The 26,143-nt window shown below is 42.3% G+C and overlaps 1 protein-coding gene across 2 annotated transcripts in view; it reads left to right on the forward strand.

Annotated features, from left to right (window-relative positions):
• The window catches only part of FAM20B (FAM20B glycosaminoglycan xylosylkinase), a 188,478-nt gene that overhangs the window by 135,242 nt on the left and 27,093 nt on the right, over positions 1–26,143 (forward strand). For both annotated transcript variants that reach the window (XM_078642242.1, XM_078642251.1), the window contains exon 6: positions 405–596. In XM_078642242.1, the coding sequence (XP_078498368.1) occupies positions 405–596 (192 nt within the window). The remainder of the gene's footprint in view (positions 1–404; positions 597–26,143) is intronic.

Below are 26,143 nucleotides of genomic sequence, written 5' to 3' on the forward strand. Positions count from 1 at the left end.
CCACTGCTCCAACATGTATACTTATGTGGAGCTCTGCCTGCGTACCTTATTCCTGGCCAGCACCATCCAGAACTATTCCAGATATAAAACCCCACACACATTTCTAAGCGTTCTGTTGTCTAGTATTAGAGCCCGCACATCAGCCTGTGAATACACTGCAATCCTGATCTGTAACAGGTTGACATTGGAACATACAGATCCACACACACCTCTGCCATTGAGCCATAGTTCTGACCATAGCATTAAAAGCTGTTAGAGCCAATGATCCCGCAGGTACTTTTGAATGTGCCAAGACACTGTTCATGTAAAAGAAAAGTATTACTGTATTTTGAGGTATGACTAATAGATATTATCCCTCTGAGTATTTGATATGGCTACCTAATGTAGAACGTTCTTTCTTTCAGGTGGGAGTATGATGATAGCTATTGTGAAGCAGTAAAGAAGACTTCTCCCTATGACTCTGGTCCCAGACTTCTTGATGTCATTGATACTGCTGTCTTCGACTACTTAATTGGCAACGCTGATCGCCATCACTATGAGAGCTTCCAGGACGATGAAGGGACCAGTATGCTCATACTGCTAGACAATGCCAAAAGGTTCAGTATAAAAGCCCCTCAGCCCTCTTGCCCCCTTCACAGTCCATGTTTCAGGGACATGTGTATTCCAGAGACACCCTGTACTACATATCGTGTGAGATGCAGAGGAGGGAGTGTTCGTAAATCCACATATGTCCCCTGGGGTCAGATGCTACTATTCTGTTTCTCGCACAATTTGTGTAATATGTTTTTGAAGCATACATCTGCTGTATCACTCCTTGCTATACATACTTATTCCTGTCGTCTACTTTGGGGTCTGAAAATTGCAAGTTAGTTGTCTCTTTCTTTGCTGTATGAGGATTGATATTATGACTCCTTAAGTAAACTTGAAGTCCTCAGGGCTTTGCAACACAGGCTGCACCGCAGATTGCTTTTTCTGTCATTTGGTGCAGATGTGTGATCCATTGCTACATTTCAAAATCTTCAGCTGATATCCACTAAGAACTTCATCAATACTTCAGTACCAATTGTGATCGAAATACATAGATGCATCAACAAGAGCATTTCTAGTATGCTATGCAACATTGTAGTATGCAACAATAACCCTGAAACAGTCCATTTTTGCAGCATGTGTTGTTATAGGTTACTGTCATGCCATCTAGTGCCAACATTACATCGAAGTCTACATGTAATTCAAACATATGACTTGTGATCACATCCCTGAAAACCACAATGTACAGGCATATAATCCTCCTCAGATTATTTTTTCTGCCATCTTGTTCGGACTGGTTTGCTGGGGCGAAGTAGCAACTGCTGCAGACACCAAATGCTGACTTCCATCCAAAATCTCAGAAGTCGAAAACATCACTGTGCCAAAGACTGCATCTGGTCTATCAGAGAAGCGCACTGTGAACCTTGCAGGCTGGTACCTGAGACCTCGAGGACATAAAGCATTCTACTCCTATGCGGGTTATGCTGCAAAATTGACTTGTGATAAAGCAAAGAAATGAACAAATCAAATCCATCTGCTTCGCACATCCAGGCAGCTAATTAAATGTTCAGAACGAGTGCACCTTCCATCCTTCTTTTTTAAGTCCGTACAGGCAGCGTAAAAATGATTTCCTTTTATTCAATAGGTCTTTTAGAAGTGGCACACAGCCGACGTGTTTCGTTCCCGATTCTTTGCCAGAGGGAACTTCATCAGGGCTGTAACATTATTGACAAGACACAACATCAATATGACATGACCCAACATTAAAAAAAGAGTGTATATGTATATATATATATATATATATATATAACCACATAAATGGTGCTAGACGACCCAAAACATTCACATAACAAAAATGTGCACATAAATAATAATAAATATAAGAAGATCCAAAAAGTTCACATAACAATCATTCATGTGAATATTGCATATTTCTCACGGAGAACATGCTACATATTTCTCAAAGGAGACATTTAGACAACATACACAAAACATTCAAGAAATATACAGAAACATGTATATAATACAACATTAATAATATATGCATTACCAAATCAAATCAAAAGACTTTATTCGATTATATTTCATAACCATAAAAGTACATCAGATCACATAAGAAAAATTACATCATCAAAAAAAGAATTAACATTAGTTAAAAAGAAGAAAGACGGTATACACAATATATACATAGGCCAAGGGTTGAAATTGCAAAAAATCACAATCATTGTCTTGCGTAAGTAAAATATACTTTTAAGAAAAGCCACAACAGAAGCAACAGAAAAAATGTCCTCTAAGATTTGTATGGCTAAAAACGCTGGGCGACACTGTCTCAAATTCATAGATTTTAAAATTGGCATTATCCATCTCTTCCTAGATATCACATAAAATCTGCAGAAAAATAAGAGGTGTATATCAGATTGAGCAGAGACATTGTCACAAGGGCATTTACATATAACCTTAGACCGTCATTTGTAGCAGGGAAACTCAATAGTCTAAACAAAATCCCAAACCTAAATCTGGTCAGTAAGAACCTTTCTTGTTCTTTCATTTGTAGGTTTAGATAAGGCTGGATAATCCTTGTTTTGGTTATCATTTGATGGGAAATCACAGTCTTTTTTAACAATTCAGTTTGTTGTCTTTGATTCACAAGGAAATTTAGGCACAGGTATTTCAATGCTTTCCTGGTAATATCTAGCATACTATCTGGCTCATTAAAAAACTCCGGATGCTTGATGTTGTTACAAACAGTTTTTATATAACAACCATTTTATCCTTTTTACCCCATCTAATTTTAATGCGTCCCCCAAAATAAGTCTGTTTAGGTGACATTTCTCGTTGGTCCATACCCGATGCCATAAAAGTATCGGTTGTATCCTGATTAGGTCTTCCAAATAGGGAATGCCCAATTCTGTGTGGCAATTATAATTGGACACGCTCTTTGGGAGTGCCAAAAGATATCGCAAAAAGCCATTTTCGATGACTTGTAGGCTGCTAACATTTAAATTACCCCAAATACCTGCCCCATATAGTGCCACCGAAACACAGCTAGCCTTATATATATATATATAAAAGCTCTTTAACTGGCTTTTTGCCCATCTTTTTACTAAAAGACTTAAGGACCATTATGGATTTGGAGAATAATAAATTCCTAACCTGTATTGCACTACTCCATTTACCAGTGTGATCAAACAAAATCCCCAGATAAGGGCAAGTTGGGGTGTGTTGTAGAGGGGTTAGTCCTATGAACATGGTTTTTTTCTTTTGATGGGCATTACTACCACAGTTCATTGCAAAAGTCTTAGTGCAGTTTGTTTGTAGTTCAAGTTTAACCATAAAAGCACTAAAAGACGAAATCATGGCCTGCATGGCTAAGGGGGTTCTTGCCATAAGTACAGTATCATCTGCATAAATAAGTGCAGGTATACGTCGAGCTGAGGCAATTGGCATATCATTACAATCCTGTAAAAGTGTATCCTCCAGATTATTTATATAAATGGAAAATAAAATGGGGCAAGGACACACCCCTGCCTCACGCCCCTTGCAACACTGAATTCCCTTGTGCACTCCCCATTTTTGCCGTATCTGACCATTGCACTAGCCCCATTATACAATTCTCTTAAAAAACTAATGATGTTTACTTCTACTCCCAATCTGGTTAGAATAGTCCATAGTTTCCCATGATTTACAAAATCAAAAGCCGAAGTAAGATCTAAAAAGGTTAAGAAAATTCTACCTCCCTTGGCCGTTGTGTATTTCTCTATCAGTATTGATAGATTAAGTGCTTGCTCTATAGTGCCGACTCCTTCTCGAAACCCATATTGGAGGTCGCTGATGATATGATGTTCCTCTGCCCATTGCTGCAGTCTATCTAAGATGACTCTACCGATTATTTTAATGGTAGAATCAAGCAACGATATGGGCCGGTAACAAGCACAGCTTGATCCATCTCCTTTTTTAAAAATTGGGATTATGATCGACTTATACCAAGTATCAAGTAATCCTATAGAACTAACAGCATTAAAAGTTCTAGTGGGCAAGGGAGCCCAAAGAAAAAAGTTTTTCTTAAAAATGTCTACTGGGATACCATCGGGGCCTGGTGCCTTACCCCCAAGACTGGAATTGATACCCTTAATTACCTCCTCCAGTAAAAAGTTAAGTTGCAGCCCTTCTGAACCCTTTCTCTTAGACATGGGTTCTCTTATTAAATCAGTGGTAGCTGCTACTGGGTTGTAGAGAGTTTACCCATTCTTCTTCATTCACGGCTATCTCCATACGGGCCTTTGAGCTATCTTTAAACAATGGAGCATTGACTGCTTTCCAAAAAGCCGTCATGTCCCTTAGTTCTGAAGCCTCCATGATGGCTGTCCATGCTTCATTTTTCATCAGCTGTCTTTGAGTTTTAAGTGCAGTTTTATACTCCTTTCGTAGGGTCCTTATCAGTGGTTGATTTCTATCATGCTTATGCAGGGCCAATTTTAGTTGTTTATGAGCCTTAGTACATACAGGTGTAAACCAGCCTCTGGTTTTGCTTTGGGTCTTCTTTACCTTGGCATTTACCCATAAACCCTTTTTTATACTGGCAGTTATCTCTCTAAAATTACTTATGATTTCTGCATCCTCTGTTGCCAAGTCCAAGCAGGCGCCAGAGTTTGTACTACAAACATTAATTAAATTACTAAGAAACACCTCAGGAACCACCCTAGTCCATTTTAAGGCATATCCATTTTGTCTGTTTATATCTATATCTTCCGAGAAAACCTCAGCTCTTTTATGCGTTGTTAATTGTGTGTCCAGTAATTCAATCCTTATTGGAAAATGGTCACTTAAGGGAGATCTTAAAACATTATGGCTAGCAATGCAGTCCCTATAACATGATGAAATAAGGATAAAATCAATAGTTGACAATATACCTCTACCGTTAAAGGTTGGGGAAAATGGGGTCTTAGTATGACATAATTCATTTGCAAACCCTAGATCGTAGGTAAACATGATCTCATTTAATGCATTCCCCATTATTGTATGCTCAAAATGCGATGGGGTGGTATCCCTATCTATTGATAGTCCACAGTTTCCTGTTCCAGATCTTTCACATAGAGAACAGTTAAAATCCCCACCCCATACAACCGTGAACAATTTATTAGAGCTGTTAATACTATTTAATTTCATGTTCAAGGTTTTAAGTACCATCAATATGTCTGCGGCAGGGATATTGTTATAAAAATTAACTATTAATATGCAAACAGAGCTGTGAAAATGTACCCCGACAATATGGAAGAAACAAGTATGGGAATACAACTCAAGTTTTTTTACATGTTAGGCAATTGGAGATATACATGCATAGTCCCCCTTTCGCTCGACCATGTACCGAACCTACAGCAGGGATAGAAACAGTTTTAAAGCCACACATATGGTATTCTTTCTCTGCCCATGTTTCTTGTAGGCATATGACATCACAATTTTCAGTGAAGTGTTTCCAATTTGGATTATCTATTTTGGCCAGCTATGTTCCAGAATGTAATAGACCATTTTTCTCTAGACCTTTTGTTCAATCCTAAGTTTTCACACATCCCACTGTCTATTGTGGTTTCAGGAAAACCTCCCCCCAAAATTTCCTTACCTACGGTGATTTCATGGTGCTTTTTAGTTAAACAAAGCTCCTCCAGTAACCTGGCAGGTTTAACTCGACTAGAATCGTCACTATTACCGATGCTTCTCCCATTTAGGGTTACTTCCCTTGTTGTTACAACACTCAAATTGACTACGCTAACCTTCCCTAGATCAGGTTTGCCTGCCTCTGCTAAGGAATGACAGTTAGACATGTACCCACAAGCAAATTTCTCATCTAGAAAAGGTGCGATAAGTCATTCATTTTCATCCATGCCAGATAAAGGATGAAATAAATTATGTAACGGTATATTCCAATATTCCCTTGGATTATTGGGGTGATAATTATTGTCAAACAGTGAACGGTGCGAATTTGGATACTTAGGTGGAAAAAAGGGGTGTCATTTTTACTGTGATATCTAGGGACAACAGGGTTCGGGATTTGATTTGATCGATATGGTGCATCAAATCTGTGCGTCATTGGAGGATAATTTGAGGACAACATTGGATCGTCACTATTACCGATGCTTCTCCCATTTAGGGTTACTTCCCTTGTTGTTACAACACTCAAATTGACTACGCTAACCTTCCCTAGATCAGGTTTGCCTGCCTCTGCTAAGGAATGACAGTTAGACATGTACCCACAAGCAAATTTCTCATCTAGAAAAGGTGCGATAAGTCATTCATTTTCATCCATGCCAGATAAAGGATGAAATAAATTATGTAACGGTATATTCCAATATTCCCTTGGATTATTGGGGTGATAATTATTGTCAAACAGTGAACGGTGCGAATTTGGATACTTAGGTGGAAAAAAGGGGTGTCATTTTTACTGTGATATCTAGGGACAACAGGGTTCGGGATTTGATTTGATCGATATGGTGCATCAAATCTGTGCGTCATTGGAGGATAATTTGAGGACAACATTGGAGGATTGTTTGGGGGCATCATCAGAGCTTCTGGGTAAAAATAGCTCAGATTTCGCGTTGATACTTCTCCCTGGAAACCAGTCACTAATATATGTGACCAGTCTATGGTCCTTAAAGTTTACTATTATCACATCCCCTTCGATGTCCTTAGGTCGTAAGCCCACCCAATTGCACCGTCTCACTGAGACTATATCTCCGTTTAAATGCAGAGGGAGTGGTCTGTTATTACGCAGCCAGTGGATAACTTTGTTTTTAAGACTAGAGTTATGTTCTATGTTTCCAGCTGGCACAACCGGAACGCCTGTAAGAATGATGACATAATTTGACGATTCCGGGGGCAGGTCTGCTACATTTCTACGGTTAGTTTTTAATCTAGTCATACGAGTAGCCTTACTAGGGGGATCATTTCTAGTACGGCCATTTTTCATGGCACCTGAGTGGATCTTTTCTTTACTTATGACTTTAATGGCTGTAGCAGTTTTAATGCCCACTGATTCATTGGAATTTGTTACAACTGGCATTTATTTTAGGTATAGTAGTATCTATTTGTTGCCTGGGTAGCTTATCAGTGTGCTGTTTAACTACAGGACACGTTTTGCATCGGTTATTGAGTTTGGAATACTCTGTCGAGTTACGGTCTGGCAAGAACTGATCCATTATTTCCCCCAACCTTTTAACTCTTTCAATGAGTGGAAGTATGAGAGCTTTTAACAGGCATTCGATGTCCGCAAGTAGCCCTTTATTAAGGGCAGATTTTGAGTTTGCAATTGATTGCCCTATTAAATCTTCCTTCCCTGCTTCTTTAGATATCTGATGTGGGGGGTACATATTACTTGTAGCCATAGGTAGGATTCTGTCCCCCTTTCTAGCCCCACCCTTTCTTCTTCTCTTTCTCGGCGGAGAGCGAAATACGCATTTGTTTCCCTTGGTAGGAGGTTTTTTGAGCACTTTACCGGTTACTATAGCCGAGTGAAACTCTACTCCTATGGGTGTAAACACAGGGGAAGGTACATTTATATTATGAAGGGGGGCCACATCTATAGGTAAGGGTGTACTTAAGTCGATTAGAGAAGTGGATGTTTCAGTTTGTTTGATGGTGTTAGAATCAGGAATAACTTCCATATCATCTGAAACTGATTGAATATCTTGAAATATTAGTGGAATATTTTCTGTGCTGAATAGCTCAGCATCGGTTTCAGTATGTGTGGTATTATCTGGTAAGGTGCTCGTTTCGGCCTTCTGTAGGGCAGGAAGTGGCTGTTTTTTGAGGAGTTCAATTGAGAAGCGGCGCTCAGCCCGTTTCTCAGCCAACGTAATCTCTCTGTCTATCTCTCTTTTGGCTCTGACGAAGTATTTATCCAATGGGCCAAGAATAGATACCCCTACACTACAAGGTAGAAGGTTCAAATCAGACGAAGACATCCTTGATGTATGGGACAATTAAGAATAATATGGATAAAGCCCTTAAAATGTAAGAATTAACGAATAACAACAAAACAAATTATATAAAAGTAAACATATATAGTGTTGCTTACTAACGTGTGAGTCCTACAAGGAGCTGAGTCCAGAGTGATACAGCAGTGCCAAATGTCAGGGGGGTGGCCCAGCCCAGCCTCCTTCGGCCACTGACGGCCACAGACGGTCCCGCCCTTGTCCCGCCCTTGTCCCGGGCTTCTCCCGGGCTTCTCCCGCGAGCTCCCCTGCAGCGGGGATAGTGTCAGCTTTAAATAGGATTGGAGGTGCACAGGGGGCGTGTCCAGCAGGGAGAGCGGCCCAGGTGGAATCTATTGGGCACACAGGGACTCCTGGGATACGGAGTCCCTGTCTCAACGCTCGCAGCCCTGCTCCACGCTAGTTCAGCCCAAAAAAGTCCTCGTTGCCAGTCAAACCCCCAGACGACTCCCGCTGATGGTAGTGCGCTGCGGGACCCGCGCAGCGGGTCCGGTGAGCCGAGAAGGGCAAAACGCTAGCAACCAGGGCAGAAAGGCAGCAAGCTGGGTCCAACCAAGCATCCAGGTATCACGAAGAGAATCCCAACAGGGGAAAACAGGCAGCCGTTTTTAGGTCTGAAGGTGGGGGGCGTGTCCAGCAGGGAGAGCGGCCCAGGTGGAATCTATTGGGCACACAGGGACTCCTGGGATACGGAGTCACTGTCTCAACGCTCGCAGCCCTGCTCCACGCTAGTTCAGCCCAAAAAAGTCCTCTTGCCAGTCAAACCCCCAGACGACTCCCGCTGATGGTAGTGCGCTGCGGGACCCGCGCAGCGGGTCCGGCGAGCCGAGAAGGGCAAAACGCTAACAACCAGGGCAGAAAGGCAGCAAGCTGGGTCCAACCAAGCAGTCCAGGTATCACGAAGAGAATCCCAACAGGGGAAAACAGGCAGCCGTTTTTAGGTCTGAAGGCGGGGGGCGTGTCCAGCAGGGAGAGCGGCCCAGGTGGAATCTATTGGGCACACAGGGACTCCTGGGATACGGAGTCCCTGTCTCAACGCTCGCAGCCCTGCTCCACGCTAGTTCAGCCCAAAAAAGTCCTCGTTGCCAGTCAAACCCCCAGACGACTCCCGCTGATGGTAGTGCGCTGCGGGACCCGCGCAGCGAGTCCGGTGAGCCGAGAAGGGCAAAACGCTAGCAACCAGGGCAGAAAGGCAGCAAGCTGGGACCAACCAAGCAGTCCAGGTATCACGAAGAGAATCCCAACAGGGGAAAACAGGCAGTCGTTTTTAGGTCTGAAGGCGGGGGGCGTGTCCAGCAGGGAGAGCGGCCCAGGTGGAATCTATTGGGCACACAGGGACTCCTGGGATACGGAGTCCCTGTCTCAACGCTCGCAGCCCTGCTCCACGCTAGTTCAGCCCAAAAAAGTCCTCGTTGCCAGTCAAACCCCCAGACGACTCCCGCTGATGGTAGTGCGCTGCGGGACCCGCGCAGCGGGTCCGGCGAGCCGAGAAGGGCAAAACGCTAGCAACCAGGGCAGAAAGGCAGCAAGCTGGGTCCAACCAAGCAGTCCAGGTATCACGAAGAGAATCCCAACAGGGGAAAACAGGCAGCCGTTTTTAGGTCTGAAGGCGGGGGCGTGTCCAGCAGGGAGAGCGGCCCAGGTGGAATCTATTGGGCACACAGGGACTCCTGGGATACGGAGTTCCTGTCTCAACGCTCGCAGCCCTGCTCCACGCTAGTTCAGCCCAAAAAAGTCCTCGTTGCCAGTCAAACCCCCAGACGACTCCCGCTGATGGTAGTGCGCTGCGGGACCCGCGCAGCGGGTCCGGCGTGCCGAGAAGGGCAAAACGCTAGCAACCAGGGCAGAAAGGCAGCAAGCTGGGTCCAACCAAGCAGTCCAGGTATCACGAAGAGAATCCCAACAGGGGAAAACAGGCAGCCGTTTTTAGGTCTGAAGGCGGGGGGCGTGTCCAGCAGGGAGAGCGGCCCAGGTGGAATCTATTGGGCACACAGGGACTCCTGGGATACGGAGTCCCTGTCTCAACGCTCGCAGCCCTGCTCCACGCTAGTTCAGCCCAAAAAAGTCCTCGTTGCTAGTCAAACCCCCAGACGACTCCCGCTGATGGTAGTGCGCTGCGGGACCCGCGCAGCGGGTCCGGCGAGCCGAGAAGGGCAAAACGCTAGCAACCAGGGCAGAAAGGCAGCAAGCTGGGTCCAACCAAGCAGTCCAGGTATCACGAAGAGAATCCCAACAGGGGAAAACAGGCAGCCGTTTTTAGGTCTGAAGGCGGGGGGCGTGTCCAGCAGGGAGAGCGGCCCAGGTGCAATCTATTGGGCACACAGGTACTCCTGGGATACGGAGTCCCTGTCTCAACGCTCGCAGCCCTGCTCCACGCTAGTTCAGCCCAAAAAAGTCCTCGTTGCCAGTCAAACCCCCAGACGACTCCCGCTGATGGTAGTGCGCTGCGGGACCCGCGCAGCGAGTCCGGTGAGCCGAGAAGGGCAAAACGCTAGCAACCAGGGCAGAAAGGCAGCAAGCTGGGTCCAACCAAGCAGTCCAGGTATCACGAAGAGAACCCCAACAGGGGAAAAAAGGCAGCCGTTTTTAGGTCTGAAGGCGGGGGGCGTGTCCAGCAGGGAGAGCGGCCCAGGTGGAATCTATTGGGCACACAGGGACTCCTGGGATACGGAGTCCCTGTCTCAACGCTCGCAGCCCTGCTCCACGCTAGTTCAGCCCAAAAAAGTCCTCGTTGCCAGTCAAACCCCCAGACGACTCCCGCTGATGGTAGTGCGCTGCGGGACCCGCGCAGCGGGTCCGGCGAGCCGAGAAGGGCAAAACGCTAGCAACCAGGGCAGAAAGGCAGCAAGCTGGGTCCAACCAAGCAGTCCAGGTATCACGAAGAGAATCCCAACAGGGGAAAACAGGCAGCCGTTTTTAGGTCTGAAGGCGGGGGCGTGTCCAGCAGGGAGAGCGGCCCAGGTGGAATCTATTGGGCACACAGGGACACCTGGGATACGGAGTTCCTGTCTCAACGCTCGCAGCCCTGCTCCACGCTAGTTCAGCCCAAAAAAGTCCTCGTTGCCAGTCAAACCCCCCAGACGACTCCCGCTGATGGTAGTGCGCTGCGGGACCCGCGCAGCGGGTCCGGCGAGCCGAGAAGGGCAAAACGCTAGCAACCAGGGCAGAAAGGCAGCAAGCTGGGTCCAACCAAGCAGTCCAGGTATCACGAAGAGAATCCCAACAGGGGAAAACAGGCAGCCGTTTTTAGGTCTGAAGGCGGGGGCGTGTCCAGCAGGGAGAGCGGCCCAGGTGGAATCTATTGGGCACACAGGGACTCCTGGGATACGGAGTCCCTGTCTCAACGCTCGCAGCCCTGCTCCACGCTAGTTCAGCCCAAAAAAGTCCTCGTTGCCAGTCAAACCCCCAGACGACTCCCGCTGATGGTAGTGCGCTGCGGGACCCGCGTAGCGGGTCCGGCGAGCCGAGAAGGGCAAAACGCTAGCAACCAGGGCAGAAAGGCAGCAAGCTGGGTCCAACCAAGCAGTCCAGGTATCACGAAGAGAATCCCAACAGGGGAAAACAGGCAGCCGTTTTTAGGTCTGAAGGCGGGGGGCGTGTCCAGCAGGGAGAGCGGCCCAGGTGGAATCTATTGGGCACACAGGGACTCCTGGGATACGGAGTCCCTGTCTCAAAGCTCACAGCCATGCTCCACGCTAGTTCAGCCCAAAAAAGTCCTCGTTGCCAGTCAAACCCCCAGACGACTCCCGCTGATGGTAGTGCGCTGCGGGACCCGCGCAGCGAGTCCGGTGAGCCGAGAAGGGCAAAACGCTAGCAACCAGGGCAGAAAGGCAACAAGCTGGGTCCAACCAAGCAGTCCAGGTATCACGAAGAGAATCCCCATTACCAAACAAATTGTTATATCTAACAGTTTGCATAGTAACAAAACATACCAATATCTAAAACAATACCATCAGGGACACATTTTTATTATACAATAGTACTTTTACCAAGAGATAAGTACATGCGAAACCACTCGTATGATGTTAGTGGATAGGACTTATCATCCTTATAGAGACTATAAACCAAAAATGACAAACCAATGGCAAAAAATATATATTTTTCTCTCACCTCCTATCTGTTCTATTGGGGAAATACCCATGAGAGTGTATGTATTACGAAAATCCAATCACTTAGGGTATAAGTTAAGCCTCAGTTTATGATGTGTACAATAAAGTTAATAAAGTGTTCCAGTTGAACTCCACTAACCTCCTTTGACGACATTGTGAAGACACTACAGCCTGGATGAGCTGCTAGACCTAGGTTTTCTTTAGTACCTGGATTTGAAGAACTTTCAGATACGACATTTCTCAGTCTTTCCACCAATCAAGTGGCCACACCACCACGGCTCCTTAAGAAATATAGACCATCAGAGCGAGAAGCTCATCTCTGACATGATTTCCGGCCAGGCTCTGTGAATGTGTCTGCAGTCAGACATAGGCATGTTTGTGCTCCTGAGACTTCTGTTCCTCCTGACTGAGAAAGCAAAATGATGCTTTCCTCACAGCTGAATACATGTAGTACACCAGTGACTGCTTTCAAATATCGAGCACAACAGCCATCTGGGGTAAGTATAGTACGGCACTAGTGGAAAGTCTACAGGACTTTTCAGAATAGCTCCATAAACAATGCAGGCTGATTTTGATGGCAATTATATAGAAGGTGTGGTTGTGTCAAATCAAGTCACTAACTATTAATTGATATAGTAGATTTAGTGTCTCAGGGTGCTGTCGTGGCATTACAATGTCACGATCTTCATGTCTGCATTTAACATCACTCAAGCCTGACGCTAAGCTTAAAATGATGGCTTTTTCGATCTCTGGGTCAGTTCTCTGGGATCTCTATGCAAACTATGAAATACTGTGTATGCTGAATGAGGCTGAAATGCTGAACGAAGTCTGTTTTGGCGCAACCTTTTTTAAGTACTTGGACAAACACCATGTCCATGATTATCTTTCCAGACATAAGGTTTATTCTTCTGTTTGGACATAATCGCCTCAATAAAGCAACGCCCACAACAGCAGCGCTCTGTCCCAACAAAATCTTTTAAAGGTAAAGGGTCACATTAACATAATTGGTTCTTGAATGGAAAGACTTATGTCAAATACCAAACAGCGACTTCCTTGCTTGCTCTCGCTTGTATGCCACTCTGAGATGTGTTCTGACACTCCCCTTCACCAAAATGTGGCAAACCATCATCTGAGACAAATGGGTGCTGGAAATAATTCAAAAAGGCTACACCTTTCGCTTCGAAATACCTTAATTGTCCAGTTCTTAAGGACACACCCAAACATTAGCTACACGTGCTGCAAAAAGAAGTTGCGGTCCTTCTATGAAAGCAGGCCATGAACCATGTTCTAAAAGAGGAAAATGCATCTATTGAAGATACTTTGTGGTTCATAGAAAAGGCCCTAAAAGAGACTTGCCAACAAGTGGATCAGGAAAACAACATTATTATGCTGGCTCTCTTCAGTTCTCTTCTTTGCTCAAGAAAGGGGCCTGGATTGTGCTGTGGACTTACAATATGTGTACTTTGACATTGTAGAGGCGAGCAAATACAAAACGATTCTGAGGTTTATAGGAAGGAATTGACCCTATCAATGCAAGGGTCTCCCTTTAAGACTAAGTCAGCAGCTCAAACCCTTTCTAAGTACATGTCAGTGACAGCAGTATTTCTTTGGAGGCAAAGAATTGTCTTTTAAAACACGTTTTGGTCATTGGCTTATACAAGTTTACTCTGTTGATCAAAATCAACAGGGCTTTCTTATACAAGTTTACTCTGTTGATCAAAATCAACAGGGCATTCTGAAGTGTACGTGGAGTCTAGTGCAAGATACCAAATAATTAGGTGCCACCTAGAGCAAAAAGCAAAGAGTAGAGTCTCATTCAGAAGAGAGAGCATCTTCCAACTTTCAGAAGGGTCAAACAAATTCTGGCAACACCTGCTCCAATATCTTTCCTTATAGGGTGAATGGTGTCCTCCATTTTTGTTTCAAATGTAAAGCTTCATCTGTTTGGAAGATCAGTTATCTCAATGTTTAGACTCCCCACTCCTCTCTCTAGCCACAAAGCTGTTTGTCCTAAGGTGGTGCAGGAGGATTCTTCTAAAAGAACTCCCTTTTCACCAGGTTGCTTGCTAAAACTATTAGCAGTTATGTTCTTATGGGTTGGGGGGGGGCCCTTCTGTAAAACCTGACAGCTGAAGGTATCTGGTCGAACAAGGAGTGTCTGCATCACATCCGCATTCTGGACTGAAAGTCATCTCTCTGGTTCAAAGGGCATCGCTGATGCTGAAAAGAATCCTAATTCAGACTGACAACACAAACATAATTCACTACCTCAGCAAACAAGTTTGCACCAGAACTCTCTAGAAGCCAAAGCAATTTGTAAATGGCTTTTGGTGGTGAGAAAGCTGTAATAAAAAAAAAGACTTTGCACCCTGGAGACTTAAGCTCCCATACAGATATTCTCAACAGTGTCTACTTAGAAAATTATGAATGTTTCTCGACAACAAAGTATCACTAAAAGTTGAGACTGGGGATTTCTTCATATAGACTTCTTTGTGACACCTAAATATGCAAAATGCCCAAACTTCATGTCTAGAGCAAGCACACCATGATAGCTGGGCAGTGGCTGTTATTAGAAAGGTCTCTATTTTTCCAGAGACGCCATCTGTACTAGTGAAATTAACACTCCTTAAATCCAGGATTATTGTCATTCCCTCAGAGTGCCTGATTCACATTCTTTATTCTACAAAAACATAAGAAGCCGTCGTGCAAACCAAATCTCTTGTCAAGGCCAATCAAACAATCCCAATGTGACCTCCTTTTTTTGGCAGTATGTCTCCTGAAACTGTAGTATAACCACTTAAATGTCCTCATCCCTCTATGGACATCTTAAAGGAAGCAAAAAGGTCACCTACAAGGACATCTTATAAGCGATAAAGGTTTTATTTGTTGTTCAACTATGACCCAGAATTCTGCCTTTGATCATATCTTCCTTCCTTGTCTGCTTCATTTGGCATTCTGAAAGCTACAATTTGCTTTCTTTGGGGTGCATCAAGAAGTCATTACAACTTGCAGAAGAAGTCCTACTTAACCATCTTTCTTCACAACCCCTGTCATCAGTTTTTTTAAATTTCATTTATTTATCGTTTTTAAAGAGGGGCTAAAGTACTTTCCCTCCTCAAGGTAGTATTTTCCATCAGAAATTTGTTTTAGGTGTATCTAAACGAATGACTCAGTTTTTAAGCCTCTACATAAGGTACCTGTGCAGCATTTAGTAAGTATAGGAGGCACTCTTGGGAATAAAGTATGCAGACTCTTGCAGTTCTTATGTTTTGGGAATGGGTTAGAAAACCACCAGAAAAAAGGAGATTTGTTGAAAAATTGTAGCAAAAAATATAGAAAGGTTATTGCAGCATCTTTCCTGGAAGGCCACTTTTTTGTTGGTTGTTACATCGCCTGTCGATTTTGAGCAAACTTCAGGATGTCAACGGTGGAACCATATAGGGTTTTTATCCAGTGGAGTTGTTAAGAAAGTGCACCCCTCTTTCTTTTCAAGAGTAGTCTAGGTTTTCATATCAATCATCTCCTTGCTGGTCGTCTGTAATACAACTTTTCCAGAAGAGAGATCCTTGCTTTCCTTAGATGTAACAAGAGTTTTAAAACCCTTCTTGGCCAAAACCGTTTGAGACATCCACTGACACTGGGTTGAGTGCCCACCCCCAAACTGGGTTGATTATTCCCCAAACAACACCAACAAAAGAATCTGCATCCTTACCTGTGGTCATTAGTTGTGCACACATGTCTGGGACCTACAACTTTCCTCTGTGGGTATCGACTAACATCCTTAATGAGGTCCTGCTACCTGGGCAGGCTTCCTCTGAGCCCTTATTACCCTTTAATGTAGCCCTGACTGATACATTGATGGGCACGTGGCCAAAGCCTTGTTCCTGCCACCCCTGTTGAACAGGCAGGTTGCCAGAAACCACGGGCCAGCGCTAGGCAGCCCTGAATTCCTAACTCTGTATACCCTCCTGAGAGGCTGGTGGTTCAAGCTTCTACCAGTAAGGTGAACGCCAGCTGTTTCTCTATGACTCCCCTCTTGACAGGGGTCAAAAAGGTTTGAGGCCTTTGGGAAACAAATGTAATCAGCCAGCATTTCCTTGAGGTTGGTCAAGGCCAGGTTGTTTGCTTGATTGCTATATGCAGGCCTTTTGGGACATGGTCTGTGACATCTTGCCAGCTATCCCTGAAGACCTTCTGGCCTGCCTGATGCAAACCATTCAGGATGGCCAGAATGAGGCTAAATTTTTAATTCTGTCGGGCTTGGACACCACTGATTACTTAGGTCGAGCAATTGATACAAGTGTGGTGCTCTGTCGCCATGCTTGGGGGAGATTATCTTGGTTTTCAGAGGCTGTCTAAGCATCTCTTTTCTATATGCCATTCGACAGATCTCATATGTTTGGCACAAAAGTGGATTCTGCCCTGAACGCAGTAAGGAAAGCCCAGCCATTGTGCATGCCTCGGGCCTTTGGCTCCTACAAGGCAATTCCCTAAGCAACTCAGTCTCCTTACCGATTCTCTCAGTGCCGCAGCCATGTGCTGCAATCTCCATTTTAGCTTGCCCTATACTGCTCACGTTCACCCTCTAGAAGGCCGAATCGAACACTTTCAGGGGTGGCAACAGATTACATCAGACAGATGGGTTCTCCAAATTGTCCAACAGGACTTTGCCCTTCCATTCCCTTTGCATCACAGTGGCTTTTCGAGCACAACCAGGCTGTTTTACTGCAGGAACTGCAGACTCTCTTGTCCAAAGGGGTCATAAACAGGGTGTCGGTTGCAAAAATGGGGACTAGATGTTTGTCCTTCTGCAAGTAGGAGGGAAGAGACCTTTGCCCTGTTTTAGATCTTCACCCTCTGATTGCCTATCTGTGGAAGGACAAATTCAACATGCTCACATTGGCCCAGGTTGTGCCAACTTCAATCGGGGCGACTGTATGGGAGCCCTGGACGTACAGAATGCGTATTTTGATCTACTCCCCTGGCAATCCCAGAGATGTTACCTGCAGTTCAAGATAGGCGAGGATCGTTTCCAATTTGCCATGCTTACCTTTGACCTTTCCAGTGGCCCTCATATCTGTTGTGGTTGTGGCACATCTTTGGAGGTCGAGAAGGGCGGGTTTCCCTTATCTCGGCAACTACATTTTAAAGGCAAGCTCGCCACAGTCAGTCATTGACCACCTCCAGACAAACAAAGATGAAAAAGAGCATAACATTATATAATACGTTTCGCTCAATTAGCAGCATTACAACAAGTTCCTGAGGAAATTGATTGGATATTTAATCGCTAACATTTGTGGATAGAACTTCAAATGGAACTTGTTGTAATGCTGCTAATTGAGCTAGACTGATTATATAATATGCTCCTTTTCATTTTGTTGGTCTTCGATTTTCTGTGACCGCTGAGTAGTTGTCACGTGAAGTTGAGCATAGATAAGACACATATTACTACTATTATATACTAGTGTGAGATTCTATGGCCCACACTGCTATTGTATCCTAATTGTACACCTCCAGACAATAGTGAACCGTCTGATATTGTTTGGCGCTCACTATCAAGATGCTGAATTTACCCCTGACTCCTTCTCAGTGGCTCACTTTCATTATAGCTATTCTGGATGCGGTGCAGTTTCGGTCTTCCCTTCATCACGACAAGTCCAGGACTTTCGGGCTATTACTTCAGTGTTTCGGCCTCAGTCCTAGGTCTCAGTGACAATGGCTCTAAAGCGTTTTGCCCTATAGACCACCTGCATCTTGTTCGTTAATGGAACCAGGGGTACATGTGTTTATCACCAGAATGGAGCCCCTGTTCTAAATCATTCTCAACTGTAATCAACACATGTAAATATCCATGTGTGAAAATTCTAATCCATGAGGTTAAAATTATAAAATTTGTGATTCCTTCCTCAATATTTTTTGTTTATATGAACACTTGGAGTACTTTTAGCACATTGATGCATTTGATCGCTACATAACCCACACAAAAAATACCTTAATGTAGTGTGCATAATTTTTTGATAGAAGTAAAAATGATCCTGTCACCGGTGCTTGTGATGTGCGATATTTAGAAGAAAAATAAATGATTATTTTACAGATGATACCACTCACAGTAGATACATTTGTTACTACTATGTGTTTTTAGGGGCAAGTGGATTTTTTATGGTTTTTTTTTGTTTTGTATTTTTTACACTTGTTAGATTGTTTTGCTTCACCCAACCATTATCCTCTTCCATGCTGATGACGGCTCCCGGCCGTCATGAGTCACGGTGGGCGTGTGCTGATGACGGCCAGGAGCCGTCATGACCACGCCCGCGATCGGAATGTTCAGCACTGCGGCGGAATTCGCGCCGCAATGTGAGGTTAAACAATATAAAACAAAGGACAGCCTCACCTAGTTCATGTTTTACAAAGCCAATTCCGCATGGATGATGTTTTGATGTGTTTCGAACCAGTATGCGTTAATGGTTCTCCTCAGGACATGGTACTGGTAATGCACATGTAATGTCCAAATGCATGGAGGATCTTCTATAATTATATTGCTTGTCTGTCTAAATAGATGTGTTACAAGATGTTTGTATTTACATGTCAGCAACGCTTGCTATTTATAAGAGGTTTATTTTGGATTTGTCTGAAGTGGCTTGTAGTGTTTGGCTTCAATAATTCTTGATGTGGTTCTGTTATGTGGCATGCACTGTCTCTCTGAAAATGTATATATGGACGAATCAATTCGCTTCATTGGCTTTATTAAACATAGTGCTTAGTAAGGTGCCACACTGTGTATATTGGTTCTATAGGATATACTTTGTTTATTATATATTACCTTGGGTTTCTGTCAGAAAACAGTGGAAGGAGAAGACACAGTTGAAAACAGTATTTCAGTTGAGATATACGGAACAATAGGTATTGCTTTGTCTGCTTGCACTGACTCACCTCTATCTGCTTCTCTTCGGTGCTTAGTTCTGGTTGTATCAGATGTATGTTGTGGGCCTCGGGTTTCTGTGTCTGCTTGCTTTACTTCTTTCAGCTGATGTGTCTCTTCAATACCTGAATTGCCATGTCCGCTCACTTGACGTTTTTCCTCTGGCTTCTCCCTCCATACATATCTGCTCTCTCATCAAAATTTTCCATCAAAGTCTGTGGTCTTCATTCACACAGTCCCTTCTCATTTTTAACCACTGTAGCTGACTCGGAATTGGACTCCATTGCTCCCTTATCAATCTTTACAACTGTGTTGTGCTGGGAAATGTAGTATTCCACTGCTCCTCTGCCAACCCTGTCCTTTTAAGCATTTAAAATTTCTTCTTTTTGCACCTTTGAAATATTAAGGTCGTCTTGAGGTGACCAGTGTCCCTCTGTTTTTATGTCTGGCAAGTTCTGCTTATATCCGGAAAAAACATTGAATTATGGGAGCTTCATTTATTTATTATCTCCCTTGCCCACCCAAAATTATCTGTGGTGACGGATGAGTCACTGCTAGATGGGGAGGTCATGTGCGAGAGGTGGAGATCAGAGGACTCTGTTCTCTGGCGGAAATCCGACTCCATGTCAGTCTGTTGGATTTGCGGGGCATCTGCCTGGATTTGAAGTCTTTCCTGGTGCCCATCAAGAGGAGCCTGCAGTAGGTTCTCACAGATCACACCACCCCATGTGGTACGACAACATGCAGGGCAGAGTGGGGTGCTGGGTCCTGTGCAAAAAGGTTCTTTGATGGACTTCCTGGCCATGAACAAGGATTTTTTGAATGACAGGGCAGATTAACTCAGCCTGATAACTGGTGACTACATCCCAAGGTGATGTCGGAATCGTCCAACAATGAGGAACACTCTGGTTGGTTCTGTTCACCACTGTCGAGAATTTTGAAAATGATGGTGCTCCTGTATTCTTTTTGCTGTTCTCACTCCTGCTTTGAGACATCTGAGGATCATGTATTACATGGCCCACGTCCTCCTAGTTGCTCCAAATTGAGTCCGGACAGTGTGATACTGGCAAATTCTGGTCATGTGTATTAAGCCCCTTTATCGGGCAACCACTCTGGGAGGACCTTCTGTCACAGTAGCCGGGCTGGGTTCTCTACCCAGGCCTGCACAATCTGCACTTCCATGTGTGGAGATTGAGCGTTGGCAGTTGACTGCATTTGATCTGCAACAGGAGGTCGTGGATGTCCTTGCTGCGTGGCATCCCTCTACAAAATCCATTTATGCAGTGCTAGTTTGAGCTGATGTGGAACTGGAAACTCGGACCCATTTTGCTCTTGGCCCAGCAAAGACTTGGCAGTGAGCACCATTAGAGGGTGTCTGTCTGGCATTTTCAGCATTTTTGTGTTTGCCAGACTAGCTGTCTTTGTTTAAATCACGTGTTGTGATAAGATTTTTAAAAGGTTTGCCACGTTTCCTCTAAAACCCTGAGTGACGCCATGTGGTATCTTACTTTGGCCCTGACTGCTGTCCCTTGAGCTAATGCACAGCTGCTTGTTGCATGCATGACTCTCGAAAGTGTTCTTCTTGTGGTTGCTTCAGCCTGCCCTATGAGTGAGCTTCATCTCGTCTTGTTGCAACTGCACTGCACCACCTTTTTTCCAGACATACTGTTGCATAATACTGTCCTGTACTGTGGTAGCATTTTGTACATCACTGTACAAGATCACAAACACTTTGCAAGTCTCAGGTCGCGATTCTACTCCGTACTTATGACACCTCCACAAGTTGGGTCTAACGTACATCTCAGTAGGAGTTCATTTTGCAGCAATAGTTGCATATTTGCGTAAGTGGGAATTTCAAGCCAATTTTACTGTCCCAATACTAAGGATATTATGTGATCAATGTTTGAGGAACTGCACTCCACTTAATTTCCTTTTAGGGACAGTTTTTTTTTAGTAATACTGAACATCTAATTGCAACTGGTTTTTAAGCGTTGTCAGTGGAAGAACTATCTTTCCCGGTGCATAGAGACAGAACCGTCTCAAGCGCATCAACGTTTCTATCCAAAGTTTTTAACCTTTTCATATAAACCAACTACTGTCTTTTTTCCTAACGCCACAAGCACTTACTGAGCTATCTTTCCATTCGCTAGTTCTACAAAGTCCTCTTATGTATTGAGTAAAGACCATTTAGAACAAATAGATGTTGTGTTGTCTTTCCCCATTTTGCTAATGGCAATTCCAAGGCTGAAATTGTTGGATGGATGGTAAGCTGTATACACGTGTTATGCTAAGACAAATTGCATACTCCCTAGCATCCCAAAAGGTCACTCTACTCATAATGGGGAAAAATTGTCTTTTTAGGTGTAACGTTTATAATAATGATAAACTCGTGAATGAGGTTCAGAATGGAGGTTTATTAGTTAACACCTCAGCCATCAGTCGTATGTCAGCAACTGCCTCAAAGAGAATCCTAAGAGAAGCAAACAGTGTTCCATGTTCTATGGAACCTTGAACAAGTAAAGTAATGAAGGAGAATACCACACATCTCCCTTCTAATAATAAATTAAGATAAACATACCTTTATATAATAGAAATAGGAGATTAACATAACTTGACATAGAATTTACAGCAAAATGCTAGTTGACATAATCTTTTAGATATAATGGCAAAGTAGTCTTCCGTCCACTTGTCTTAGGCTCCGGACACAACTTGGAAAGAGAGACTTCAGGATGAATTTTGTTTTCCAAATCTTTGTCTTGATAAGACTTAAGAATGACAATGCGATTAAGATTCCAAATTCTCCCATCCTGTAATTTCAAAGCATTCTTAAAACATTTTATCACACAAAATGGTTTTGTAAATTTCGACCAGAACAACGTACCAACAGGTGCTTTAACTTTTACAATGTCACCAACTTTAACAACTAACTGTCTCACACTTTTCCTTTCATCATAATATTTCTTATTTTTTAGTTGTAACCTTTTTTCTCTCTCCCTTCAACTTCCCACACTATTATCTTTAATACCTTTCCCCAAGACATCCAGCCTGGACACAATTTAGTGTTAGGAGTCCTCCCTTTAAGCAGTTCAAAAGGAGATTTCCCAGTAGTGATGAGAGGAGAGAAACGATGAGCTAAAATACATTTCTGTAAGTCCTCTTTCCAGTTTAAAGAATTAACTCTAGACAATTGAATATTCTCCTTTATCACTCTATTAAATCTTTCAACAGTACCGTTTGTTCCTGTATGATAAATTGAGCATTTTTTTATGAAAGATCCCACATGACTCTAAGTTATTTTACATTTGTTTTGAGCAAAATTGCAGACCTTTGTCAGTCTAATTCTTTTTGGGAAAACCTTCCCTCCTGAAAATGTCTTGCAAAATTGAGATCACATTGTTAGAAGTCACTTCTGACACACTGGAAACTTCTACCCACTTTGAGTATAAATCAATGAGAACTAACAAATAAGGTGTGGCATGTTCACCTGAAAGTGGACCAATTATATCCATAGCAACATCCTCCCAAGGACCGTTAGGTAATTTCCGACATACCATTGGTAAAGTTCTCGGAGAAAGAACTTTGTCACTGACTTTGCATAATAGACATTCTCTGACTTCACGTTCTATTTTTAAATCCATCCCAGGCCACCAAAAACTAGCTCTTAACATTTCCTTAGTTTTAACTATGCCTAAATGACCCTGTTGTGCCTCTTGAATTAATCTTTTTCTTAGCGATACCGGCGAAATTAACTTATCACCTCTAAACAGAATACCATTGTCCATAGACAATTCATCTAGAATCATCTGCCAAATTTTAGCTAAAGATCTGTCACATGTATTATATATTGAATCATGTTGATAACTTTTACTAACTCCCAATCTTTTTCGAGTTCTTCCTTCCATTCTTTTTCATTAACAATTCCAGCAGTTATTTCACATACTCACGTCATTTTCAAAATTTTCATCACATAACTGATCATCTTTTCTATTGTCAACCAAACGAGACAAACAATCTGCTGTTATATTCTCAACTCCCGGAAGGTGTTCCACCTCAAAATTGAAATCCTGTAAACCAATCACCCATCGTCTTATTATTGATGAAATAAATTCAAGACCATTTTTTTAAAGACTTCTTTAAGAGGTTTATGATCTGTGCATACCTTAAAATGAGTCCCCCAAATGAAGTTCCTAAACTTTTTAAGAGCCCAGTAGATAGCTAAAGCTTCTTTTTCTATTACAGAGTGATTTAACTCCGCACCTCTTAGACTCCTTGATGCACATACGATAAGCTGTTCCTTTCCATCTCTTATTTGTTTGAGAATCGCACCCAACCCTTTTGAGCTGGCATCTGTAACCACTGTTGTATTCACCCCTGGAATAAATGCCTGTAATTTTGGTGCATTTCTCAAATCCTTTTTTATGTCTTCAAACTCTTTCTGACATTCTTGAGACCAAACAAACTCTTTATTCTTTAACAGTAATCCTCTCATTGCACTTGATTTACTTGACTAACTATTAATACATTTACCATAAAATTCCACCATACCAAGAAATGAAACCAGTTCATCCTTATTTGTTGGGGATGCTAAATTGAAAATGGTATCTATCAATTCTTTTTTGGAACAACACCCATAGATGTGATGCAATGGCCTAAATAATTAACTTCCTGTTCAGAAAATCTACACTTTTCAAATTTCAAAGTGAGCCCTGCATCTTCCAGTTTCTTCAAAACGAGCTGTACTGTACACTCATGTTCTTCCTGAGTTGCGCCAAAAATTAGAAAATCATCCTGATAACACTACTCTTTCTATACCTTTTCAAAATTGAAGACATTATTCTCTGAAAGACTGAAGCTACACTTACCAAACCAAAGGGCATTATTTGAACGCACCCATTGGAGTGATAAAAGCTGTTCAGTCTTGTGATCTTTCAGTAAGTTCAATTTGATGATATGCTTGCGTTAAATCTAATGTCGTAATCGAGCCCCACTTAATGTAGATATGTTTAATCAACATTGGGTAAGGGAAATTTATCCACAACCACCTCTTTGTTTAGTGAGCTAAGATCAATACAGAGCCTAATCTCAACATTGGCTTTCTTAGCAACGACAACTGGTGCCAACCATTCTGATGCTTCCACAGGAGTAATGATACCTTGGTTAAGAAGCTTGTCTAACTCTTGTTCCACTTTTTCTTGCAAAGCAATGGGAATTCTTCTCACTTTTGCTATGGATGCTTGTGCTCCACTTCTAAGTTTTATATCATGTTTATATCCTCTCAAGCATCCTAAATCTTCTTTAAATAATTTTGGTAACTTCCTTACATAGTCATTCTTGTTAACATGAACTTCTTGAATTTGAACTTGTGGTTCAGCATTTGGGTTAGGAGTTACACCCAATAAGCGTTGATGAGGCCATCCTAGTAAACCATCACCTTTTTTGATACATAAACTTTGCCTAAAATTATTTTGTTTTCCATCTCTATGGTAGCATTAAAGTAACCCAGCATATTTATGGGTTGACCCCCATATCCTCCTGGGTTCACATCCATCTTCTGCAAACGATTCTTTTCTTGAAACCATCTGTAAATAATTTCTTTATCAACAATAGTCAGATGTGAACATGAGTCAAACTTCATTTCCAAATCAACTCCATCAATTTTTACTTTACCTACAGTATGATCATTAGAAATGTTTTCATTAACGTGACATATGACTTCTTTTACAATTTTGTTTTGAAACTTTTTCTGTTTTGTTCTGCAAATCCTTAAGAAATTACCCTTTTTTCCACGTCCGTGACATGTTACACTCATTGCTGGACAATTTTTATAATTTACTTTATGACCTACTCTTCCACATCTAATACAAACAGAACTGTTTTGAACCTCTTCTTTGTTTGTTTCATCTCGAGATGTAGATGCTTTACTCTCTTTTACTACACAAACTTCTTTTTTAACTTCCTCTACTGAAATTTCTATTTTACTTTTCTAATTTTTTAACTCAGAAACACACTTTAGTATATGTTCTACTCTTTTAGCTATTAAAATAACTTCATCTAATGCTGGCTCATCTTTAAGCCAAAATTCTTCACGTCTACATTTTAAAACAAATTGATCTCTTGTACGTTCTTTGTTTAAACCTCCAAACTGACAGGTAGATGCTAGTTTTCTTAAACCTGTTAAAAAATACTCTACAGTTTCTTCCTTACTTTGTTCCCTTAGACCAAAATTATATCTCTCCGTTATAGTACTTGTTCTAAGTAAATAATGTTTATCAAATTGCAGAATACAAATTTCATACTCATTCAGACCTCTTTGTTCTTCATTTGATGACTCAGGTACATTTTCTAATACCTCTGGACCCTCACCCACTAAACAATGTAGAAGTAAAGAATGATTTCTTTCTGCACTTATGTTAGTTCCACATACTCTAGCATAGTGTGCAAATATTTTCTTCCATTTGTTCCATTTAACTAAAGGTTCTCCTGGAGTGGTTAGAAAGAATGAAGGAGGTGTTACATTCTGCATTTTAACCTTCAGTTTTTAAAACGAATCTAAACGTTAAGAATATGATACTTTAAATTAATAAATTATATTTATATTCCAGACAGTTTTCTTATATAACTCTATTGCTTATCTATAAACTCATAAATTCTGACTTTTAAATTGCTTTCCATTTTTATTATAATAATATATTAAATAAAAGTAATACTTGTTTAATCAAAACATTTCCAATAAAAAGAAATTTAAACAAAATAATTACAAATTAAAAAAAAACTAGACATAAATTTCTCAGTACAAAAAAATTAAAGTATTTTTGCGTAATCAACAGCACCAAACAACTAAAATGCTGTTTATAAATTAGCTCTGGCTTTTTATAAATTTAATAATAACTGTGGTGAGAGATGAAAGTATTATGTTCAATAATATAAATGTCTCCCAACCGATAAATAGCACAAAAGTTTTCCATTTATAAACACTACTGCTCGTAATGTTGTTGAACAGCTTTCAATCAGCTTTCAGTACATCACTTGACTGAGAGCACTCAAGATTACAAATACACCATGTCTGTAATCTTACTCGAGGCGTTTACAATGCTGAGCAGCCT

Source organism: Lissotriton helveticus, chromosome 1_1, assembly GCF_964261635.1.
Source record: "Lissotriton helveticus chromosome 1_1, aLisHel1.1, whole genome shotgun sequence".
Classification (NCBI taxonomy): domain Eukaryota; kingdom Metazoa; phylum Chordata; class Amphibia; order Caudata; family Salamandridae; genus Lissotriton; species Lissotriton helveticus.